The following is a 17,831-nucleotide window of genomic DNA, read 5'->3' as shown; positions in this document are numbered from 1 at the left end:
AGCTCCATGTGAAGCCCAGCGTGGTGGGTGGGAGCGATTTTTTAAAAATGATTCTAATTTTTTTGCCAGCTGGAGAAATGCAAAATCTGGGGGGCAGGTTTTTGGTTTTTAAATTCTTCTTCTTGAAATACTGCAGTAACCGGGTGGGCTCTGCCGCTTTCCTGTAGGTCAACGAACTGCAGAACCTGACAGCAGCAGAGGTGGTGGTGCCGCGGGACCAGACGCCTGATGAGAACGAGCAAGTCATTGTAAAAATCATTGGACACTTCTATGCCAGCCAGGTATGGAGACTGGAATCTCTCTCTGTGCAGGGCTTGTGCTGGGAGGGAGAAGGGGAAGAGGAGAGAACATAGGAGGCAGATGGGAACTTGTAAAGCCCTGCTAGCTGCCTGCAGTTGTGTGCATGCACCATCACTGAGGGGAGAGGACAGGGTAGTCTGTGGTCCTACAACTGGAGAGACCTACCACCAGCAGAGAGAACCCCTGAGCCTCAAGAGAGGCTAAGACCAGAAGAAACAAGTTCCTAAAGAAATGAATTTATATTAGTTATGAACTTCGCACGATCCCCGAGTTCTCATTCTTTCTCTGCCACTAACTCCCTGTGTGACCGTGAGCAGGTTGCGTCCCCACTCTGTGCCTCAGTTTCACCATCTGTAAAACAGAGATAATGGAACCTAGCTGCAGAGTTTTTTGAGGCTTAGCTCAGTAATGGTTGTAAAGTGCTTTGGAGATCCTCCGCTGGAAGGCGCCAAAGAAAGGGCGAGAATTTTTACTAGACTTGTTTATTTAATATTGTATTAGGAGAGGCCCCAGAGGGTCCAATCATGATCGAGGTCCCCTTCTGCTGAGCACTGTGCAACCAATGGGCTGGACATGGTCTCAGCCCCATAGAGCTAGCCCAGAGCCTGCACCCACTCCCGAACCCCAACCCTGTCCCAGCCCAGTGAAAGTGTGTTAGGGTGAGGGAGAGCGAGCGGTGGGGGGGGGGTTGGAGTGAGCGAGGCGGGGCCTCAGGGAAGGGGTGGGGTAGATCCTGGGTTGCCCTTAAATTCAAAAAGTGATCTTGGACATAAAAAAGGTTGGAGACCACTGGACTAAAGTATATTATGTCCCAATCTGCAACCATCCCACACACACACACTCTCTCTCTCCTGCTGTACAACTATAGCAGCCAGGATCAGCACCCCATTGTGCTAGGTGCTGTACAGACATAGAGTGAGAGACAGTCCCTGCTCTGCCCCAGAACTTAGTCTAAATCGGGGGTTCTCAGACTTCATTGTACCAGGACCCCCTTCTGACAACAAAAATTACGACACGACCCCAGGCTGGGGGACTGAAGCCTGAGCCCTGACACCCAGGGCTGAAGCCCTCGGGCTTCGGCCCCGGGCGGTGGGTTTTGGGCTTAGGCTTCAGCCCTGGGCCCCAGCAAGTCTAACGCCAGCCCTGATGACTCCATTAAAATGGGGTCGTGACCCACTTTGGGGTCCTGACTCACAGTTTGAGAACCACTGATCTAAACAGATATAAGGTGGGGCGGAGAGCGATGAAGTGCACTAAGGGCAGGTCTTTGAACGCCCATTCCGCCCTCTGAGCATCGACCACACTGCCTATTGCTAACTCTGCCCCGCGGCTCCCCTCTTCTCCCAGATGGCGCAGGCGCAAGATACGCGTATCCTGGCCAGTGTGAAACAGCAGCATCAGAAGGGACAGAGCGGCCAGACGCAAGCGCGGGCGGAAATAAGAGCAGCTAGCGCGCAACGACTGTGACAAAAGTGGAAAATGAATGAGTCGATGCCGGGCTTAAGAGTGCTGGGAATCAGTTACCGTAGACAGAGGATAATTTTTCATGACCAGATTGAGATTAAAAGGCAGTTTGATTGGCTTCCAAGGTAGATGCCTACATTTAAAAAAAAAAAAAAAAAGAAGAAAAGAAAAAAGAAAAAAAAAAAGGAAATTGATCAATTAGCTAAACAATCTGTATGCCGCAAGAGGCTGCTTAATGAAGCAACATGTGCTGTGGTGTGTCACCCCAACACTCTCCTTGCTGCTGTGATTGGCCAGTGCCTAGCAACGGAGGTTCTACCATCCCTTGCCGCAGCGCTGCAGTGAATCTAGTGTGTAGCAATTAAAATTGGAAACAGTCCATCTCCCTCCTGCCACCCTGCACTGTAGCAGATGCAACATAGATGCTCATTTAAGTTGACTTTTGCGGGCCAGTCCGGGGTGCTGCTTTCTGGCCATCACGTTACACATAGAAATGAGACTGATTTAAAAAAAAAAAAAAAAAAAAAATCCTAGAGCAAAGTAACTTTTCTTAGTGCTGATTTTAGAAATTCCAGCAGATAGGATGGTTCCTACTCTCCTACTCCCATTCACAATAAAATCCAGCGTGGGTGAAGGTCTTAGAACAAAATGGACTCAGATAACACGGGAACCATGCACTTAGAATATCTGAGAACATGATGGAGGAGAGAAAACTCTTCCATTGTGTATCAAACTCAGTGCAATGACTTTGCAAAGCCTTATAAGACAGGAGAGCAGCTATTTTTTCAGGATGTTTTTTGTTTGTTTGTTTTTTTAATTTTTATTTTTAAATTAAGCCTATGAAATGATTGCAGAATTGGGGAGAAATGCCAAGGCTAACCTAGCACAGGCAAACCTAAACAGTACCTTTCTGGGTGATCAGCACTGGAAAAGAACCAGGCATGATGCCCCATCCTACCAAGTGACACTATGCACAAGAATGAAATCACCTGAGGTCCCTCCCCTCTTTTAAACAATGAACCCCGCCCCACACACAAAAAATTGCTTTTTAGGAAATATGATTAAACCTTCCTCTATTTAATAATCATCTTATTTTTTTAAAAAAGACTAAAGCCAGGATTTTTAACCAACCCTGAGAGTGTCAGTTGTCCAACTGAAAGCAGGGCTTCACAACTCAAGAGAGGCCAAAAACTGGAAGCTCCTACAGAAATGAACTGACAGGATCACGCCTGCGAGGCAGTACTGTCTAGTGGATAGATCACTGCACTAAGACAGGACGCTTGTATTCTATTCCAGCAGTTCTCAACCAGGGGTCCGGGGCTCTCTGGGGGGCAGCAAGAAGGTTTCAGGGGTCCTCCAAGCAGGGCCAGCGTTAGACTTGCTGGTGCCCAGGGTGGAAAACCAAAGTCCCACCACATGGGGCAGAAGCCTGGTACCCTGAGCCCCACCACTTGGGGCTAAAGCCGAAGCCTGAGCAACTTAGCTTCATGGGGCCCTCTGTGCCCTGCTTGCTACACCCTAACACTAGCCCTGGATTTCATATGCAGAAAAACGTTTGTTGTGGCACAGGTGGGCCGTGGAGTTTTTATAGCATGTTGAAGGGGCCTCAGAAAGAAAGAGTGAGAACCCTTGTTCTATTCCCCACTCTGATAGTAGCCTGGTGGGTGTTCTTGGGGAAGTGTTTGTGCCTCAGTTTCCCCATCTATAAATGGGGATAATGATTCTACCTCCTTTGTAAATGCTTGACATCTATTAATGATAAAATCTAGGTATTAGTATTATTATTATTATTAGGCACCGCTCACCTCACTGCAGGACAGCTGGCATCCAACGGGATTTGAGCACCCAATTCCTTATTGGCCTCTGAAAATTGCAGCCTAAACAGAAAAGGATAGAATCTTTGAAAACACCCAGGGAAGGTTTAGAAGCTAACTAGGAACAAGGATCCCAATTCAAATAAACTCTCCTGGGGTTATATGTCTTTTAATTTTCCCTTTATTCTCTCTAGGTGGTGGGGGAATTACTGAAATTCAGCACATTTAAAAAAAAAATAAAAATGTAAACCCGCAAGCAAAACTTTTCTACAGTAAAAAAATACCTTGTTTTCATGAGACAAAACCAAATATATATGTCAAAAGAATGTAATATGGTTACTGAATCCAGTCACTCTTACGTGGATTTTTATATTTTAAATATATTTTAATGATTTTTATATGAGCATTTGGAAGGGACAGTAACTGCTGTGATGGCATCTTAAACACAGGGCAAGGTCTCGTCTTCCCTAGGCATGGATCCCTCAAGCTGGCTTAGCTGAAAGCAGCCCCTGAAGTGCTGCTTTACCCTTTACCCATACAGCACTGAACCAGCTGGGATAGGCAGCCTTCCGGTCCAATCCCGCACCATTGAGGTCAGGTGGAAGTGACTTCAAGAGAAGCAGGAGGATTTATAGGGGTCAGCTCCTGCTCTCCGTGACTCCAGGGTAAATCCAGAGAAGCTCCATGGAACTCTGTTGTTTAAGTCAAGGTCTACAACTCTGTGCTCCGTAACGCCGGTGTAAAAGCAGAGTTAATTCACAGGAGTCAGCGGGCCTGGTATTCCGTTGCCTTAGGCCCTTGTGTAATTGCATCAATGCGGCCGCTCTGACCTGGTAGCGTTTTATACTGATTCTGCCCTGACATAAGAGTCTTCACGAAGTGCAGGGCAGTGGAGAATTGGGAGAAGCAGAGTATAACTGAGAACACACTCTGCCTGCGTAGCCAGAGGATGGGTGGGATAATTGGAATTCAGTGATCTATCTAGACTCTGAGAAGCGAGCTGGGAACCACCCTTGCATTGATTTGTTTTTGTAGGGGAGACCAGACCTTTTGTTCTGCTAGTGCATTCCTTTGTACATCTTGCTTAGGTTATAGCTACACTGCAATCAGAGGTGTGACTGCAGCATGGTTTGGCGTGCCCACGCTAGCTTGAGTCTAGCTAGCACAGCTAAAAATAGCAGTGAAGATTCAGTGGCACAGGCTAGCAATGCAAGTACGCACCAAGGGAGACCACATTGAAGTCCACGGCCCCCTATCTTCATTGCTCTTTTTCGTCATGCTAGCTAGATCGATGTTAGTCCAGGTCTGGCTACATAAGCTGCTATCGCATAGTGTAGACGTAGCCTGAGTTATGACCGTCTTTGAATTTGGATTATGCAGCTGCAGGGATGCTTGCTAGTTTTGATAAATGGAACATACAAGCAGTTACTGTCCTTTAAACATTGCAACAACAAGATGTGGGGAAAGTCAGGTATTGCTGTGTGTTTTAGCAACAAGGAGGAAAAAAAAAAAGGTAAGAAAAGAAAAGAAAAAAAGCTACCTCAAGGTATGAAGTTACCTCAGCCATTGTTTTTTGTTTTGTTTTTGGGGCTTGCTGATATTTTATATAAAAGCTGATAGTCTTGAATATTTTATTTTTTTAATGAAAAGAGAAGTTACGTTTCATAATTTCTTATGAGCCAGGAGTTATGTGCAGGTAACAGAGTGTTATGAGCTCTCTATTGAGAACGACAGAAATTTCAGACATAGTGGAAAAGATGGCAGCAGCTGATTTTTGGCCTTTTAAAGCGGGGTGGTTAATTTCACCATGATGCAAGAGTGATTGGTTGTAGAAATTCATCAAGGATTTTGATCGTTAGAACCCGCCAACTTTTTGATTAGGATTTTTTTTTTTTTTTTTAAATCTAGCCCTTGGAATGAAGTCCACACTTAACCCAACTCTTATCAGGTCCCCAAACTGTTAAAGAGCCTTAGATTAGAAACATTTCACAAAAGGGAAAGAGAATAGAATGGATTTGCTATCAAGCAATAATTCCTAGCTATTGAAATCAGCAATGAAATATGTCATGTGGAGGGGCTGGCTGGTATGTTTCATGAATTGGCCCACTGTGTGGTAATTCCAAGTAATCTAAATACTTCACTAACAAACCCAAATGGATCTGCCTCTTGTATCTAAATAGGCAGCGTCAGACCATCTTCTCCACTATGATGCTTTTAAGTATTTTACAGAGATTGCCTCAGTTTTACCGAGGATAAACAAATAATTAAAAAGAGAGAGAGAAATGGGAGCTGAAATTTTATACATGCAGACAGCAAGGAAAAAAAATAAAGAGAGAGAGATGTGAACCCAGCTATCGCTATTAGAAAGGTTCACATTTTTAATCACATCTTGCTACTTTTTTATTGTACCTGCAGGAATTAACCCTTTTTTTAGAATGTCATGTTAAAAGATCTGTGGTGGTAAAATCAATTCTAAAGAGGCTGAACCTGCGTCCCGTGCCCCCAAAACTCAGTGGGAATTCTGGGTGCGTGAAGAACGCTGGATTGAGCCCCTAAACGTTTGCAGCTTTAAAGAAGTAATAACCCTTTTTCTGTAGAGACAGGAAATGTCAAACAAACCGAGAGTTAAAAATCCCCGTTGAATGGGTGACATGTTCCAAAGCAGTTCCAAAGCGCAAGTGAGGAGAAAGCAGGATGCTAATTCTCCTTTCTACCACTGGAAGGTTTGGGTAGTCAAGGCTTTCATTTCTGACTCCTTGCACCTGTCTCCTCTGAGGGCAGAAGGTTACAAGACGTGGTAGGAAAGAAGTGGAATAGATTTCAGGTTGATGCAATTGATTTGATTTTTTTTTTTTAACTGCATTTGTCATCTTGTCCTATGAAAAACGGTTTTCTACTTCTTTAAATCTCTGGCTCGCTACTTTTTACAGACTTTCACAGAACAGTTTATTCAGACATCGGTGAATTGTATTTTCCAACAGCAAGCATTTTTGATAACTGGTTCAAACTGTATCATCGAGAGAAAAAACAAACAAACCCACAGTACTGTAAATCTGATTGTTGCAGTGTTCTATTGAGGGGGTCCTGCCACTTACCCAGAGTTTGATTATTCAGTGGAAACCTCTGGTATTTTCCATAATACAGGCCTAGCCCCATAAAATGTTCAGAAGCATTGCACCATTTTAATACTGTTTCTATGTGTTCAAGGGGGCATCTTTGTCACCCCTCATTTCTGTTAAGATCGGTTATGATTACTCTGGTGCTAAGACGCTGCTGGGATCAATGCTTTAGAAATAACATTGTTTCCATTAAGGAAGGTAGCATTGCCTAATAGTTTCTGGACTGGCCAGGGAGCTAGGATATCCTGAGTTTGAATTCTGTTTCTACTCTGTGGACTTATGCAAATCACTTATCTCCTCCCTGAGGCCCTGTTTCAGGAAAGCACTTACACAGGCTTAAGTCCTATTGACTTTGATGGGACTTAGGCACCTGTTTAAGGAGTCAGAGAGAGCTAGGTCTCCCAATGCAGCGCTCTGCATGGCCGAGTTGCTTTGAGTATCAGTGAAGTTATTCCTCGTAAGCAACAGGCCTGTTCTGTGCAGATTCTTGTACTGTGCACCTACTGTATTTCTCTGGCACCAGCCTAGACTACAACGTTATGCAAGGAGCCCTTTGTATGGACCAGCTGCAAAGCCCAGTGAAGTCAATGGAAGGAGACTTGACTGAACTTTGACCCAGTCCGAAATGAATAACAAGTAAAAGGGATCCGTTGATGCAAATAAATTTCTAGTCCACCAAGAATTAAAAAGAAACATGAACAATCCCTCAACAGGCCTATTAAAGTTCAACAGGCACCAGAAGCCCTGGAGGCAAACCCTTGTTAAGTGGCAGGATCTTTAGGCTTGAAATCAAAAGGGAAGCATTACCAAGAGTATCATCCTCTGTAGAGCCAGGGCTGGCTTTGGACAGGGTGAGGAGCAGAGAAATGCCTCGTCTCTTCTGAGCTGGCACCTCATTTTTATGATAGCAGAAGCAGCAGAGTATCTCCAGCATGCACATTTCCTTGACTAAGGGAATTTGATTGGTTTGATTCCTGTAGATCCTTTTCAAAGGGTTTGAAAACATTCCCTGGGTTTTAAACTTGAGGGGAATAAAAAGTGGGACAGAATCTGGGTTCATTCCGGAGGAAGAGGGAGGCTGTAATGCATTAGGTAGCTTCAAGGTGTAGAATTTAAATTAGGGAAGCAGTGCAGTCTAGTGGTTAGAAGACAGGCTTCTGTGCCCAGCGCTGTCACTTGCTTGCTTTGTGGCTTAGGGGCAAAAAAAAATAAAAAGAAATCCACTTCTCTGTGCCTCGGTTTACCCATCTGTGGAATGGGTATAATGATACCTACCTCACAGGGCTGTTGTGAGGATTAACAAATTAATCTTTTTGAAGCACTTTGCAATCCTCAGTGCCATATAGAGTGCAAAGTATTATTATTAGGAGTAACTAAAACAACATGATATTTTTTGGTTCACCTACCTAGTGCTATCATAATCTTGTCATGCCGTTCAGCAAGGGGCAAAAATGACTAAACCAGCATGCACAGTTATTTTTCTCTTCTGAGCTCTGAACGCTTTCTCGGCAATTAAAAACACATAGCTATGGTTGAGTAGCTATGGCAGATGATGTGCTCCTTTGCTGGCAGTGATAATTGCAACCTAACCAAACTGACATACTTGGAAGGTTTTTAAGGAGTTAAGAGACTCAAATTCAGTGTAAATATTAAAAAGAAACTGCCTCTTAGCTACATTTTATGTTTCCTGGGCATTAGATTTTGGTTTTGTTTTGGTTTTTAGCAAGAAGAAAACAGTAAACATTAGTAATATAGTATCAGAAGTCTTTTTTTTTTTTTTTTTTTTTTTTTTTACATTTAGCTCCAAATATTTTGATGACTTTTAGATTCTGGGGAAAAAATATCAGAAACGCAGACTTGGTATGAGACAGTTGAAGACTTTTTTTTTTAATTTAATTTTTAAAAAAAAAAAATATAGGATCTGCTTTACTGTTCCCTTGAAATGGTACACACATCATAGGCTTTTTAAAAATTTTTTGGAACTTTCTTCTTTTTTTAAAGCATATAGTAACCGAGAGGTTTTTTTTTTCTTTTTTTTTTTCTTTTTAATGAAATTGGTGCGGTCCTGTGAAACACGTATGCTCCTGAGAGGGCACAGATAATGTTTTTGAAACTCTAATTCACTCTCTTCTCGAGACCGGTCTGGAAGGAATGAACAAATCAGTTGGCCTGTGAACATATCAGCAGTGCTACCGTTAATTTCAGCTGGGGTTTTGCTTGGAGGTGTAAAAGGAGTTGTGCGTCCAAATCCTACTAGGGAATCGAGGGCCAAAATTGTCAGAAGCGACTTGCGATTTTTTGGATGCTGCAAGTACTGCGTATCCAAGCTGGGACATTTTAAAGGAGACCCAGTTTTCAGAAGGGAGGGGCTCAGCACTATCTTAAAATCAGGCCCCTTTCCAGTGTCAAGGTGAGTGACTTTTGAAAATATTGGCCCGGATGCCTCACTCCTTTGGAAATCCCAGCCTTAGTTCTGATCCAAAACCCACTGGCAGTCCACAAAGACTGCAATGGGCTTCAGATCAGGCCCTTACAGTATTGTTTAGGAAGAAAGAAATTCATTGTGATTTGGTTGAATCAGCCCTGCCCCTGCCCGTCCCCCCCTCCCCCACTTTTTTTAAGTCATAGTTTGTAAAATACAGAGCGAATGAAATAAGCGAGAGGCTCTCAAATCATTTTATTCTTGAGAACATGCAGGTGCTGCAAGCTCGAAATTTACATGTGCAAACTACCTCAAACCTTACAATAAGATTTGAATGATAGATGGGAGAGGATGGGCGTATCCACCCTGCAGCTTTGCCTAGGCTCAGAAATAAGCCCCGAACAGAACCTTTCCTGAAAGCTCAGAGAAGGGTCTCCCTCCAACCTCCGCAGCGGTAGGTTCCCTGGAGGGAGAAAAGTGGTTGGGCAGTTTACTACCCCTCCCAGTCAGTGTGGGATCATCTTGCTGGTGAAGCAGGAGAACAGAAGATGCCTCCTCCTTTTCCAATACAGGTGTCTCGTTTTTAGGAGTCTGACTAGGAACCCTGCTTTGGTGCAATGGGAGCCTCTCTGGAGGGCAATGATTATCCCATCACCGTAAAATATAAGAGACCAGTCAGCGTACGTCAGATCCTGACAACCTCATGGGGATTTTGTCCCTGGGCACTCTCAAGAACTCTGAAATCCAGTGCTGTGGCAGTTAAGACACACCCAGTGGCTGATCCTTTGGCTCCTGCTGCAGCAGAGGTAGGGCTAAGGCTCTCTGAAGGAGGGAGAAGGTGCCACCCCTCCACTCCCTAGAAGAGACCTGGTAGTAGAAGGTGGAGTAGCCTGCTGAGTCAAAACGACACAGCAGGTTTGAGGGAGCCAGGGCCTGGGGAGGGTAGGACATACCAGCTGTGATGCCATTCGGGCCCCTGAGGTTCAGATAGACATCCGGTCGGAAGGGTGATAATCAGAACCCTTCAAAAGTGGGCCCATTCCTAATTTAAATATGCATTTGAACCCTGCTGCTTTATTGTACATTACAGAATTTTTAAAATTTTTGTTCAAGATTAATACCTCTCGGACATGCGGTCTGTTTGTGACATGGCAGGAGCAGCGGTGGGCAAAGCTGGGCTGTTTTTGAAACTGGCCTGTGGGAGGGGAGAAAAAGCCCTGTCGCCTTCTCACCATAGAGGTGAGCGTCCCTGTTCCCAAAGGCAGTGGGGAAGGCGTAAACTGTGAAGTGTACCAGTTAAAGGGCGGTGATCTTCAACAGTGAATGATTAAAGGGATGGTGTCAGGTGAACACAGGCCCACACTATTGGTTTTATGACCCAAAAAGCAATATTTGGCCAAACTAGAACTGTTTTCATGGATACTTTTTTAAATTAAAGATTCCTGTGGAAATTTGTATTTCCCCACCTGAAAACAGCAGCAAGTGTGCTGATTGGGAAGGAACTGAATAATTAAATTAATTCTAAACAGCAGCCAACAGACCACAGTGCAACAAGTAAATCATTAATGGAACACACATTAGATTCTTAGCTAAAATTGCTTTAGCTTTAACGTCCTGGGAAATTAATAGAACTATACGGCCTCTAAATCAGGGCAGAGCTGGTCTTTACAAAATTATTTAGTGTGTGATAAAAGAGTTAAGAAAATTATGCTTTTTAAAGATGTTTCAAATTCATCCCAAGATAATCTCCCCTGGCTTTAAAGATGAATTTCTTCCTCATTTAAAAAAAAAAAAAAAAAGACACTGTCCCTTTAATCAGATCTGTTCCAGTGAACTACAAAAACCTACAAATCTGTAGTTTCACTCCACATTGATTAAACCCACTCCTTCCCTCTGTGAAGCCCCCAGCTATCCTTATGTCCATGGAGTACGTTAGCTTCCTGCATGTCAAACAAGGGAACATGACCTTATATAACCAATTCATTTTTGTTTATCTACCTCTTAGTGACAATAGAATAAAATAGGTAGTGGCAACTCCACATGCTGTAGTGTAGAGGAAAAAATTACTCTCTTTTTCCAAAGAAAAAAATGTTCTTTAAAAAAAATAGAATTTATGGGCTTTCTTTTCACTTTAATGTGTTCATTCATTGTAAAAGTTCCAAACCTCAGCAGTGCTAAATTGTTCAGTTGTGACTAATTTTTTTTAAATGCTCAATATTCCATTACTTTTTTTTTTCCTTTTTAACTTTGATATTTACTTCTGTCAGCAGTACAACTTCTCTCAGCTCCTCTCTCTCAGCGGACGCTTTGTTCGTGTGATGACTGGTCACTTTCACATAGACTGGCATTCAGTTGCCATTCGGACCACATTGCTTTAGAGGCGCCCAGATGGTATGTCTTTAAAGTGAGGAAGTATTTTTAGGTGGTGTGAAATCTGGATGATTCGTTTTTTACCAGTGCTCAGTGTGGGTTAATGATAAAGCAATCAGGGCTGGATTATAAAAGTAACAACCAAACAGGAATGGATTGTGTGACTAAAGTGACTTCTTACATGATCATCTGAAGCTTAGGACAGTTCAATACAAAGATGTGCATATAGAGAGGTAGAACTAATGCATATTGCAGTTATCCTGGTTTTGAAATCCCCAGTCAGCTGCCATGTTGTTCTGTACTCCCTCATGCCTGATATTGGGGGACATGGGGAATAGCTAGTCCACCTGATTGATTTATTCAAACAAGTGTGTGGAACAAAGAGCTGCTTTCCCCCCGCCCCCCAGTCACTAATCCAATGCAATTTCAGACTATTCATCGAAAAGTTGTACTTGACTGTAATGATATTTTTCCTCCCTTTGGTTGATTGTTTATTTTCTCTCTATTCCCCTTTCCCCTTCTGCTCCATGTTCTTTACCTTGTACTTTTGTGAGGCAGGTTAGTTGGCTCAGATCTGGAGTTGTGATTGTGGATGGACGTGGGCTCCATTTTTCTTCCAGCTAGGTTTTGCCACAAACCGCTTTACTCCACTGTTTCATTTTTAAAAATAAAGCAAAAAAAAAAATTATACTTCACCTGTGTGTGTTTATCTCCATTCCTAGGAGAAACAAAGAGGTCAGCGATGCTGAGGCATGGATGGATGGGTGGGTGGGTGCTGATATGACTAAAGGCACGGACTTAGCAGAACTGCATGCCTCACTGGATTCTCTGCAGTGTTACAGCTTTGTTACTAAATACAATATACGCCCGCTTATCTGAATGGCATACAATTTCTATTCCCCGATGTGGCCCTCAGGCCAAAACGTTTGCCCTCCTCTGACTTAAGCACCTTGCTGAAGCTCAGCCTAGATGTAACCCCTTACGTGAAGACCATTGTAGAACATTTCATTGCAGTGGAACAAGTAATAAATGTATCTGACAAATATAGCCTCTCCTTGCTTATGGCTCAGACACAAATAGTTAAATAATTTCCTTTCATTAAATGCTTATTTGAGAGTGATGGATTTGGGGATTGGTCCTGCTTTGAGCAGGGGGTTGGACTAGATGACCCCTCCTGAGGTCCCTTCCAACCCTGATATTCTAGGATTCTGACTTGGATTTGATTTAGCCCATCAGGAATTGGGATAATTGAGAGGGCAGGTGTCATTCAGCAGCCTTCCACATGGCAGCCTCCTTGCAGTCCAGGGCAGGGGTCTTTGCTCTGCCCTGCTCACTCGCTCCCATGACAGTGGGGCTGCAGAGGGAGAGGCTGCCAGGGCCACCCGATCCCTGCAGGTGGAAGATGCAAGGCAGAGCAGAACCCCCTGGCCAGTATTCTGCTGTGCTAGGACTGCAGCCTTCCCTGCACCATGCGACTGCAGGGATTGGCTACACTCACTCGCTCCCGTGACAGCAGGGCTGCAGAGGCTCCCTGCACTGTGGCAGGAGCCATTCAGCAGCAAGGTGGTCTCCCTCACAGCTGGGAGTACAGCTGCATCCAAGTCCTGGCCAGGGCTCTTTTCTCTATTGTATGCACCTCTTGATTTTCCTTATCCCAGGCCCGCCCCATGAGAGATGAGGAAGGGATTTAGATAATGCAGAGGTTCAGATGATAGGGTTTGGGGAGCAAAACACTCTCAGAATGAAAGTTTAGCAGAGACTTTCCTGGGCAGTGCCTAGCACCCTAAAGGGCCAGTCAGAGCTGGGATTTCCATGTGCTACTGCAGTACAAAGAGAGAAGTGGCTAGTGAGTGTGAGGGCCTGCGGTGGAAGGCATCTTCAAGGGGCCTGGTTTTCAGAAAGCGCTGAGCACCCACTCTCTAAAAAAAAAGTAGCTCCTTTAGAAATGGAGCCTTCACTGGGTCACCCAAAGTCATTAGTCACTTTTCAAAACATCGGTTTTACTTTGCCTTCCAAGAACATTAGTGTTGGCAAAAATTCAGACACTCATGATCATCGAAGTTCTCCCGCAGTAACGCTGCCTTTCTCCCACCCCATCTTCTCCACCTAGATTGTAAACTCCTAAGGCAGAGATGGTCTCACACCATGCATATGTACACAGAGTCTAGCAAAATGAGGCCCTAAATCAGTGATCTCGGTTGGAGCTTCGAGGTGCCTCAGTAATAAAGTGAATGCAAGGGACTGACCGTGCAGCCATTCAAGTATAAAAACTGGAGCAAGTAGGTACAGGATTCCTCTCTAACTGTATTAACTTAGTGCATTGTAATCTGCTGCCACAACTAAAGCTGTCTATAGAATCATGAGGTATCATTATGCACCTCAATTGTACTGCAGTATGGGCCGACTTTCAAGCAGGGCCTTTTTCTTTGTCTGGTAACTTTTAAGAACACTGCAGCATTGAGAATACACCATCTCTTACCTAATTATAAAAGGATAGTAAGTGTACTAAAAAAATTCCTTTAACCACCATTATGTAGAAAGCTCTCAGTGTCACCAAGGGGGAGACAAAGCACATTTCAGCTCTTGCGTGAACGGATAGAAGGACTTTTCAGAATCACAAGGAAACTTTTTCTTTTAAGTCAATGTTCAACTCAAGATATATTATCCACATCACAACAGTGGTGTAAAGGAACCCCGATCACAGTAGGTGCTGTCCAATCATAACAGAGATAGCTGTTTTGTTAGTTCCTCTCTGGCTGTCCTGAGCCCCTGCCCCAATGAGCTCACAGAGGCTCAGGACAGCCAGAGAGGAGCTAACAAACAGCTGAGTAAAAATGAAAGCTAGGTCATTTGCCTAACCAATGTCAGAACATTTCATACCAAGGCCAAGTTCTCTCATCTCAGAAGTACGGGGCCATGATGTGCAAAACCCATGGTCTGCTTGTGGCATTTACTTCTTGTCTCAGATTAGTATCCAGGTCCCACTACTGTGGTAATGGTGGACTGTTCTTGATACTGTGGTTAGCTGCCCCTAGGACCTGAACTCTACCATTTCAAAATAGGCCACGAGCTAGCAGATGAAAAGAACTCAGGTCACGTGAACATGGACTGCATTCAGGCAGGACAATTAGAATTTGCATTTTCCTTCTCTTGAGAGAAAGCTTCTTAACTAAGCCAGATTTCCAAGCTCCCCACTCTGGTTCTTAAGTAAGGAGTAACAATAAGAAGGTCTCAACAGATATTGCAGAGGCAACATACTAACTCCATTTAGGATAAACCAAGCACTTCAGTCTATACATGAAAGTCATTGTGCTTCTTGCTCTCAACTTGAGAACACTCATTCCAGTTACTCCTCCAAGAAGGAAGTCAGACAGTCTGTGCATCCCTGATAATCCATCCAAATGCAGGGAGGATGTGGAGTGCTACCAGATCAAACCAGTAGGAATTCTACCCCACCCCATCCCCCTTCACTCTGCACTGGCTGGAAAGAACACAGTGCAGGGCCATGATGAATCTGGCTCATTATTAATCAAGCTGCCTCACTCTATGATCAGAGAAACTTTGCAATGAAGAAAACACCATGCAAGGCCTGGAGCAGGGCCCAAGTGCAGATAACACATGCGACTGCATTATCCATTTCAAGTTTGGGCCAAGAGATTCCAGAAGTCCAAATTCAGCCCATGAAAAAGTTTTTATAGAAAGGTAGGTGCAAAAGGAAGGCATCCAGTGTGGCACAAATAAGGCAATTAGGCTGAAGCCCAGAGCGTACTCCTGCCGTGGGCATCAGGGAGGTTACCGTAGGAATTGTACACGACAGGGTAAAAGGGTTATCCTGTTGAGTAGCATTTCAGTCGGTTTTTGAAGTAGTGCAAAGATAGCTTAAATTGCACCTGTGCTTGAGTGTTGGTCCGGAACCTTTTATATTGGTCTTCTACCTTAGTCAGGTTGGGATCAGATGCGGGATTATGTTCTTGGTGACCGATAGAAACATCAGTGCAGGAACCGACAAGCAAGATGCCCAGTCCATCCATGAAAAATTCTGGGGAGGAGAAAAAAAAAAATGTAAAAGCAAAGTTAAGTGACCCTGCATTTCCTTGAGAAGGGCTCTGAAATTATTTTACAAGGCTCTGTGTGGTCCACTCAGGACTGAATCACTTCTCCATGTAAAGGAGTTGAACCATGGGTCCTCTGGGTCTAAAACCAAGCTTCTACGGCTTGCCCTGGAGAACCAGGTACAGTCACTTGTGGACACTAGTAGAATCAAAGCTCTGTGGGTATGTGAACACTGCAGTCAAGGTGTGACGGCAGCATGGAAAGCCAGACCTGTGCTAGCACACCTAGAAATAGCAGGTTTCAGAGTAGCAGCGGTGTTAGTCTGTATTCGCAAAAAGAAAAGGAGTACTTGTGGCACCTTAGAGACTTTCAGAAGCAGGTTTTTTCCACCAAATGCATCCGATGAAGTGAGCTGTAGCTCACGAAAGCTTATGCTCTAATAAATTTGTTAGTCTCTAAGGTGCCACAAGTACTCCTTTTCTTTTTTTAGAAATAGCAGTGTTAGACGCAGCAACCCATGCTGTACTAGCAGCCTGGGTATGTCCTCATGATAGTAGCCCCCTCCTGCCTAAGCTCAATATGGGGTTTGTAGACCCCATTACAGGGAGGAATCAGGGAAGTGTTGAGTTTGATCCCAGAAGGTGCAGCAAGAGAAGTCCCACAATGCATAGAGCCCAGAAACAAAGCAAAGCACTGCACCCTACGATACCTGTCCGGAATGCTGTGCACTTACTCCATACGACATCCCTACCATGTAAACATGCAGATCCATGCTGAAGCAGAAAACAGCTTACAGTGTATATGCAATTATTGGACACTATCTAATATACACACATTCATGTGCAATAAGTCAGTGTGAATTAATACATAGCTACATTGATGACATCATCATCATCTGGACCCGTGGGAAGGAGGCACTTGAGGAATTCCACCAGGATTTCAACCATTTCCACCCCACTATCAACCTCCGCCTGGACCAGTCCACAGAAGAGATCCACTTCCTGGTCACTACAGTGCTAAAAAGCAATGGTCACATAAACACCACCCTATTCAGGAAACCTACTGACCGCTATACTTACCTTTATGCCTCCAGCTTTCATCCACACCACATCACACAATCCATTGTCTACAGCCAAGCTCTAAGATACAACCACATTTGCTCCACTCCCTCAGACAAAGAAACACCTACAGGATCTCTATCAAGTGTTCTTAAAACTACAATACCCACCTGCTGAAGTGAAGAAACAGATTGACAGAGCCAGAAGGGTACCCAGAAGTCACCTTCTGGAAGACAGGCCCAACAAAGAAAGTAACAGAATGCCACTAGCCGTCACCTTCAGCCCCCAACTAAAATGTCTCCAGCACATCGTCAAGGATCTACAACCTATCCTGAAGGATGATCCCTCACTTTCACAGACCTTGGGAGACAGGCCAGTCCTTGCTTACAGACAGCCCCCGCAATCTGAAGCAGATACTCACCAGCAACTACACACCACACAACAAAAACACCAACCCAGGAACCAAACCATACAACAAACCCCGATGCCAACTCTGTCCACATATCTATTCAAGGGACACCATCATAGCACCTAACCACATCAGCCACATCATCAGAGGCTCGTTCACCTGCACATCCACCAATGTGTATATATACACCATCATGTGCCAGCAGCGCCCCTCTGCCAGGTACACTGGCCAAACCAGACAGTCTCTACACAAAAGAATAAATGGACACAAATCTGACATCAGGAATTATAATATTCAAAAACTACTAGCAGTACACCTCAATCTCCCTGGTCACTCAATAACAGACTTAAAAGTGGCAATTCTTCAACAAAAAAAAACTTCAAAAACAGACTCCAATGTGAAACTGCAGAACTGGAATTAATTTGCAAACTGGACACCATCAAATTAGGCCTGAATGAAGACGGAGTGGTTTGGTCATTACAAACCTAAATTTCCCCCATACTAATTTCCCCCTACTGTTACTCACACCTTCTTGTCAACTGTTTGAAATGGGCCACTCTCATTACCACTACAAAAGTGATTTTTCCTCCCTTGGTATCCTACTGTTAATTGAATTGTCTTGTTAGACTGACCTCCCACTTGGTAAGGCAACTCCCATCTTTTCATGTACCGTGTATTTACACCTGCCTACTGTATTTTCCACTCCATGCATCTGATGAAGTGGGTTCTAGCCCACGAAAGCTTATGCCCTAATAAATTAGTTAGTCTCTAAGGTGCCACAAGGACTCCTCGTTGTTTTCTCTTGATTTCAAGGCAGCCAGG

At 44.1% G+C, this 17,831-nt stretch overlaps 2 protein-coding genes across 4 annotated transcripts in view; one reads left to right on the top strand and one right to left on the bottom strand.

Annotated features, from left to right (window-relative positions):
* IGF2BP1 (insulin like growth factor 2 mRNA binding protein 1) overlaps positions 1-11,215 on the top strand; it is a 63,152-nt gene extending 51,937 nt beyond the window's left edge. Inside the window, 2 exon segments of the mRNA XM_038385963.2 lie at positions 168-281; positions 1,648-11,215. Of these exon segments, the coding sequence (XP_038241891.1) occupies positions 168-281; positions 1,648-1,767 (234 nt within the window). The 3' untranslated portion in view covers positions 1,768-11,215.
* A 3,499-nt stretch (positions 11,216-14,714) lies between these two features.
* The window catches only part of LOC119849007 (beta-1,4 N-acetylgalactosaminyltransferase 2-like), a 79,628-nt gene continuing 76,511 nt past the window's right edge, over positions 14,715-17,831 (bottom strand). For all 3 annotated transcript variants that reach the window (XM_043503298.1, XM_038385549.2, XM_038385552.2), the window contains one exon: positions 14,715-15,528. In XM_043503298.1, coding sequence (XP_043359233.1) covers positions 15,317-15,528 — 212 coding nt within the window. In that variant the 3' untranslated portion in view covers positions 14,715-15,316. The remainder of the gene's footprint in view (positions 15,529-17,831) is intronic.

The sequence above is a fragment of the Dermochelys coriacea genome, chromosome 27 (genome assembly GCF_009764565.3).
Source record: "Dermochelys coriacea isolate rDerCor1 chromosome 27, rDerCor1.pri.v4, whole genome shotgun sequence".
NCBI lineage: Eukaryota > Metazoa > Chordata > Testudines > Dermochelyidae > Dermochelys > Dermochelys coriacea.
Note: the sequence above shows the minus strand (reverse complement) of the source record. Positions and strands in the feature narration are given on the sequence as shown.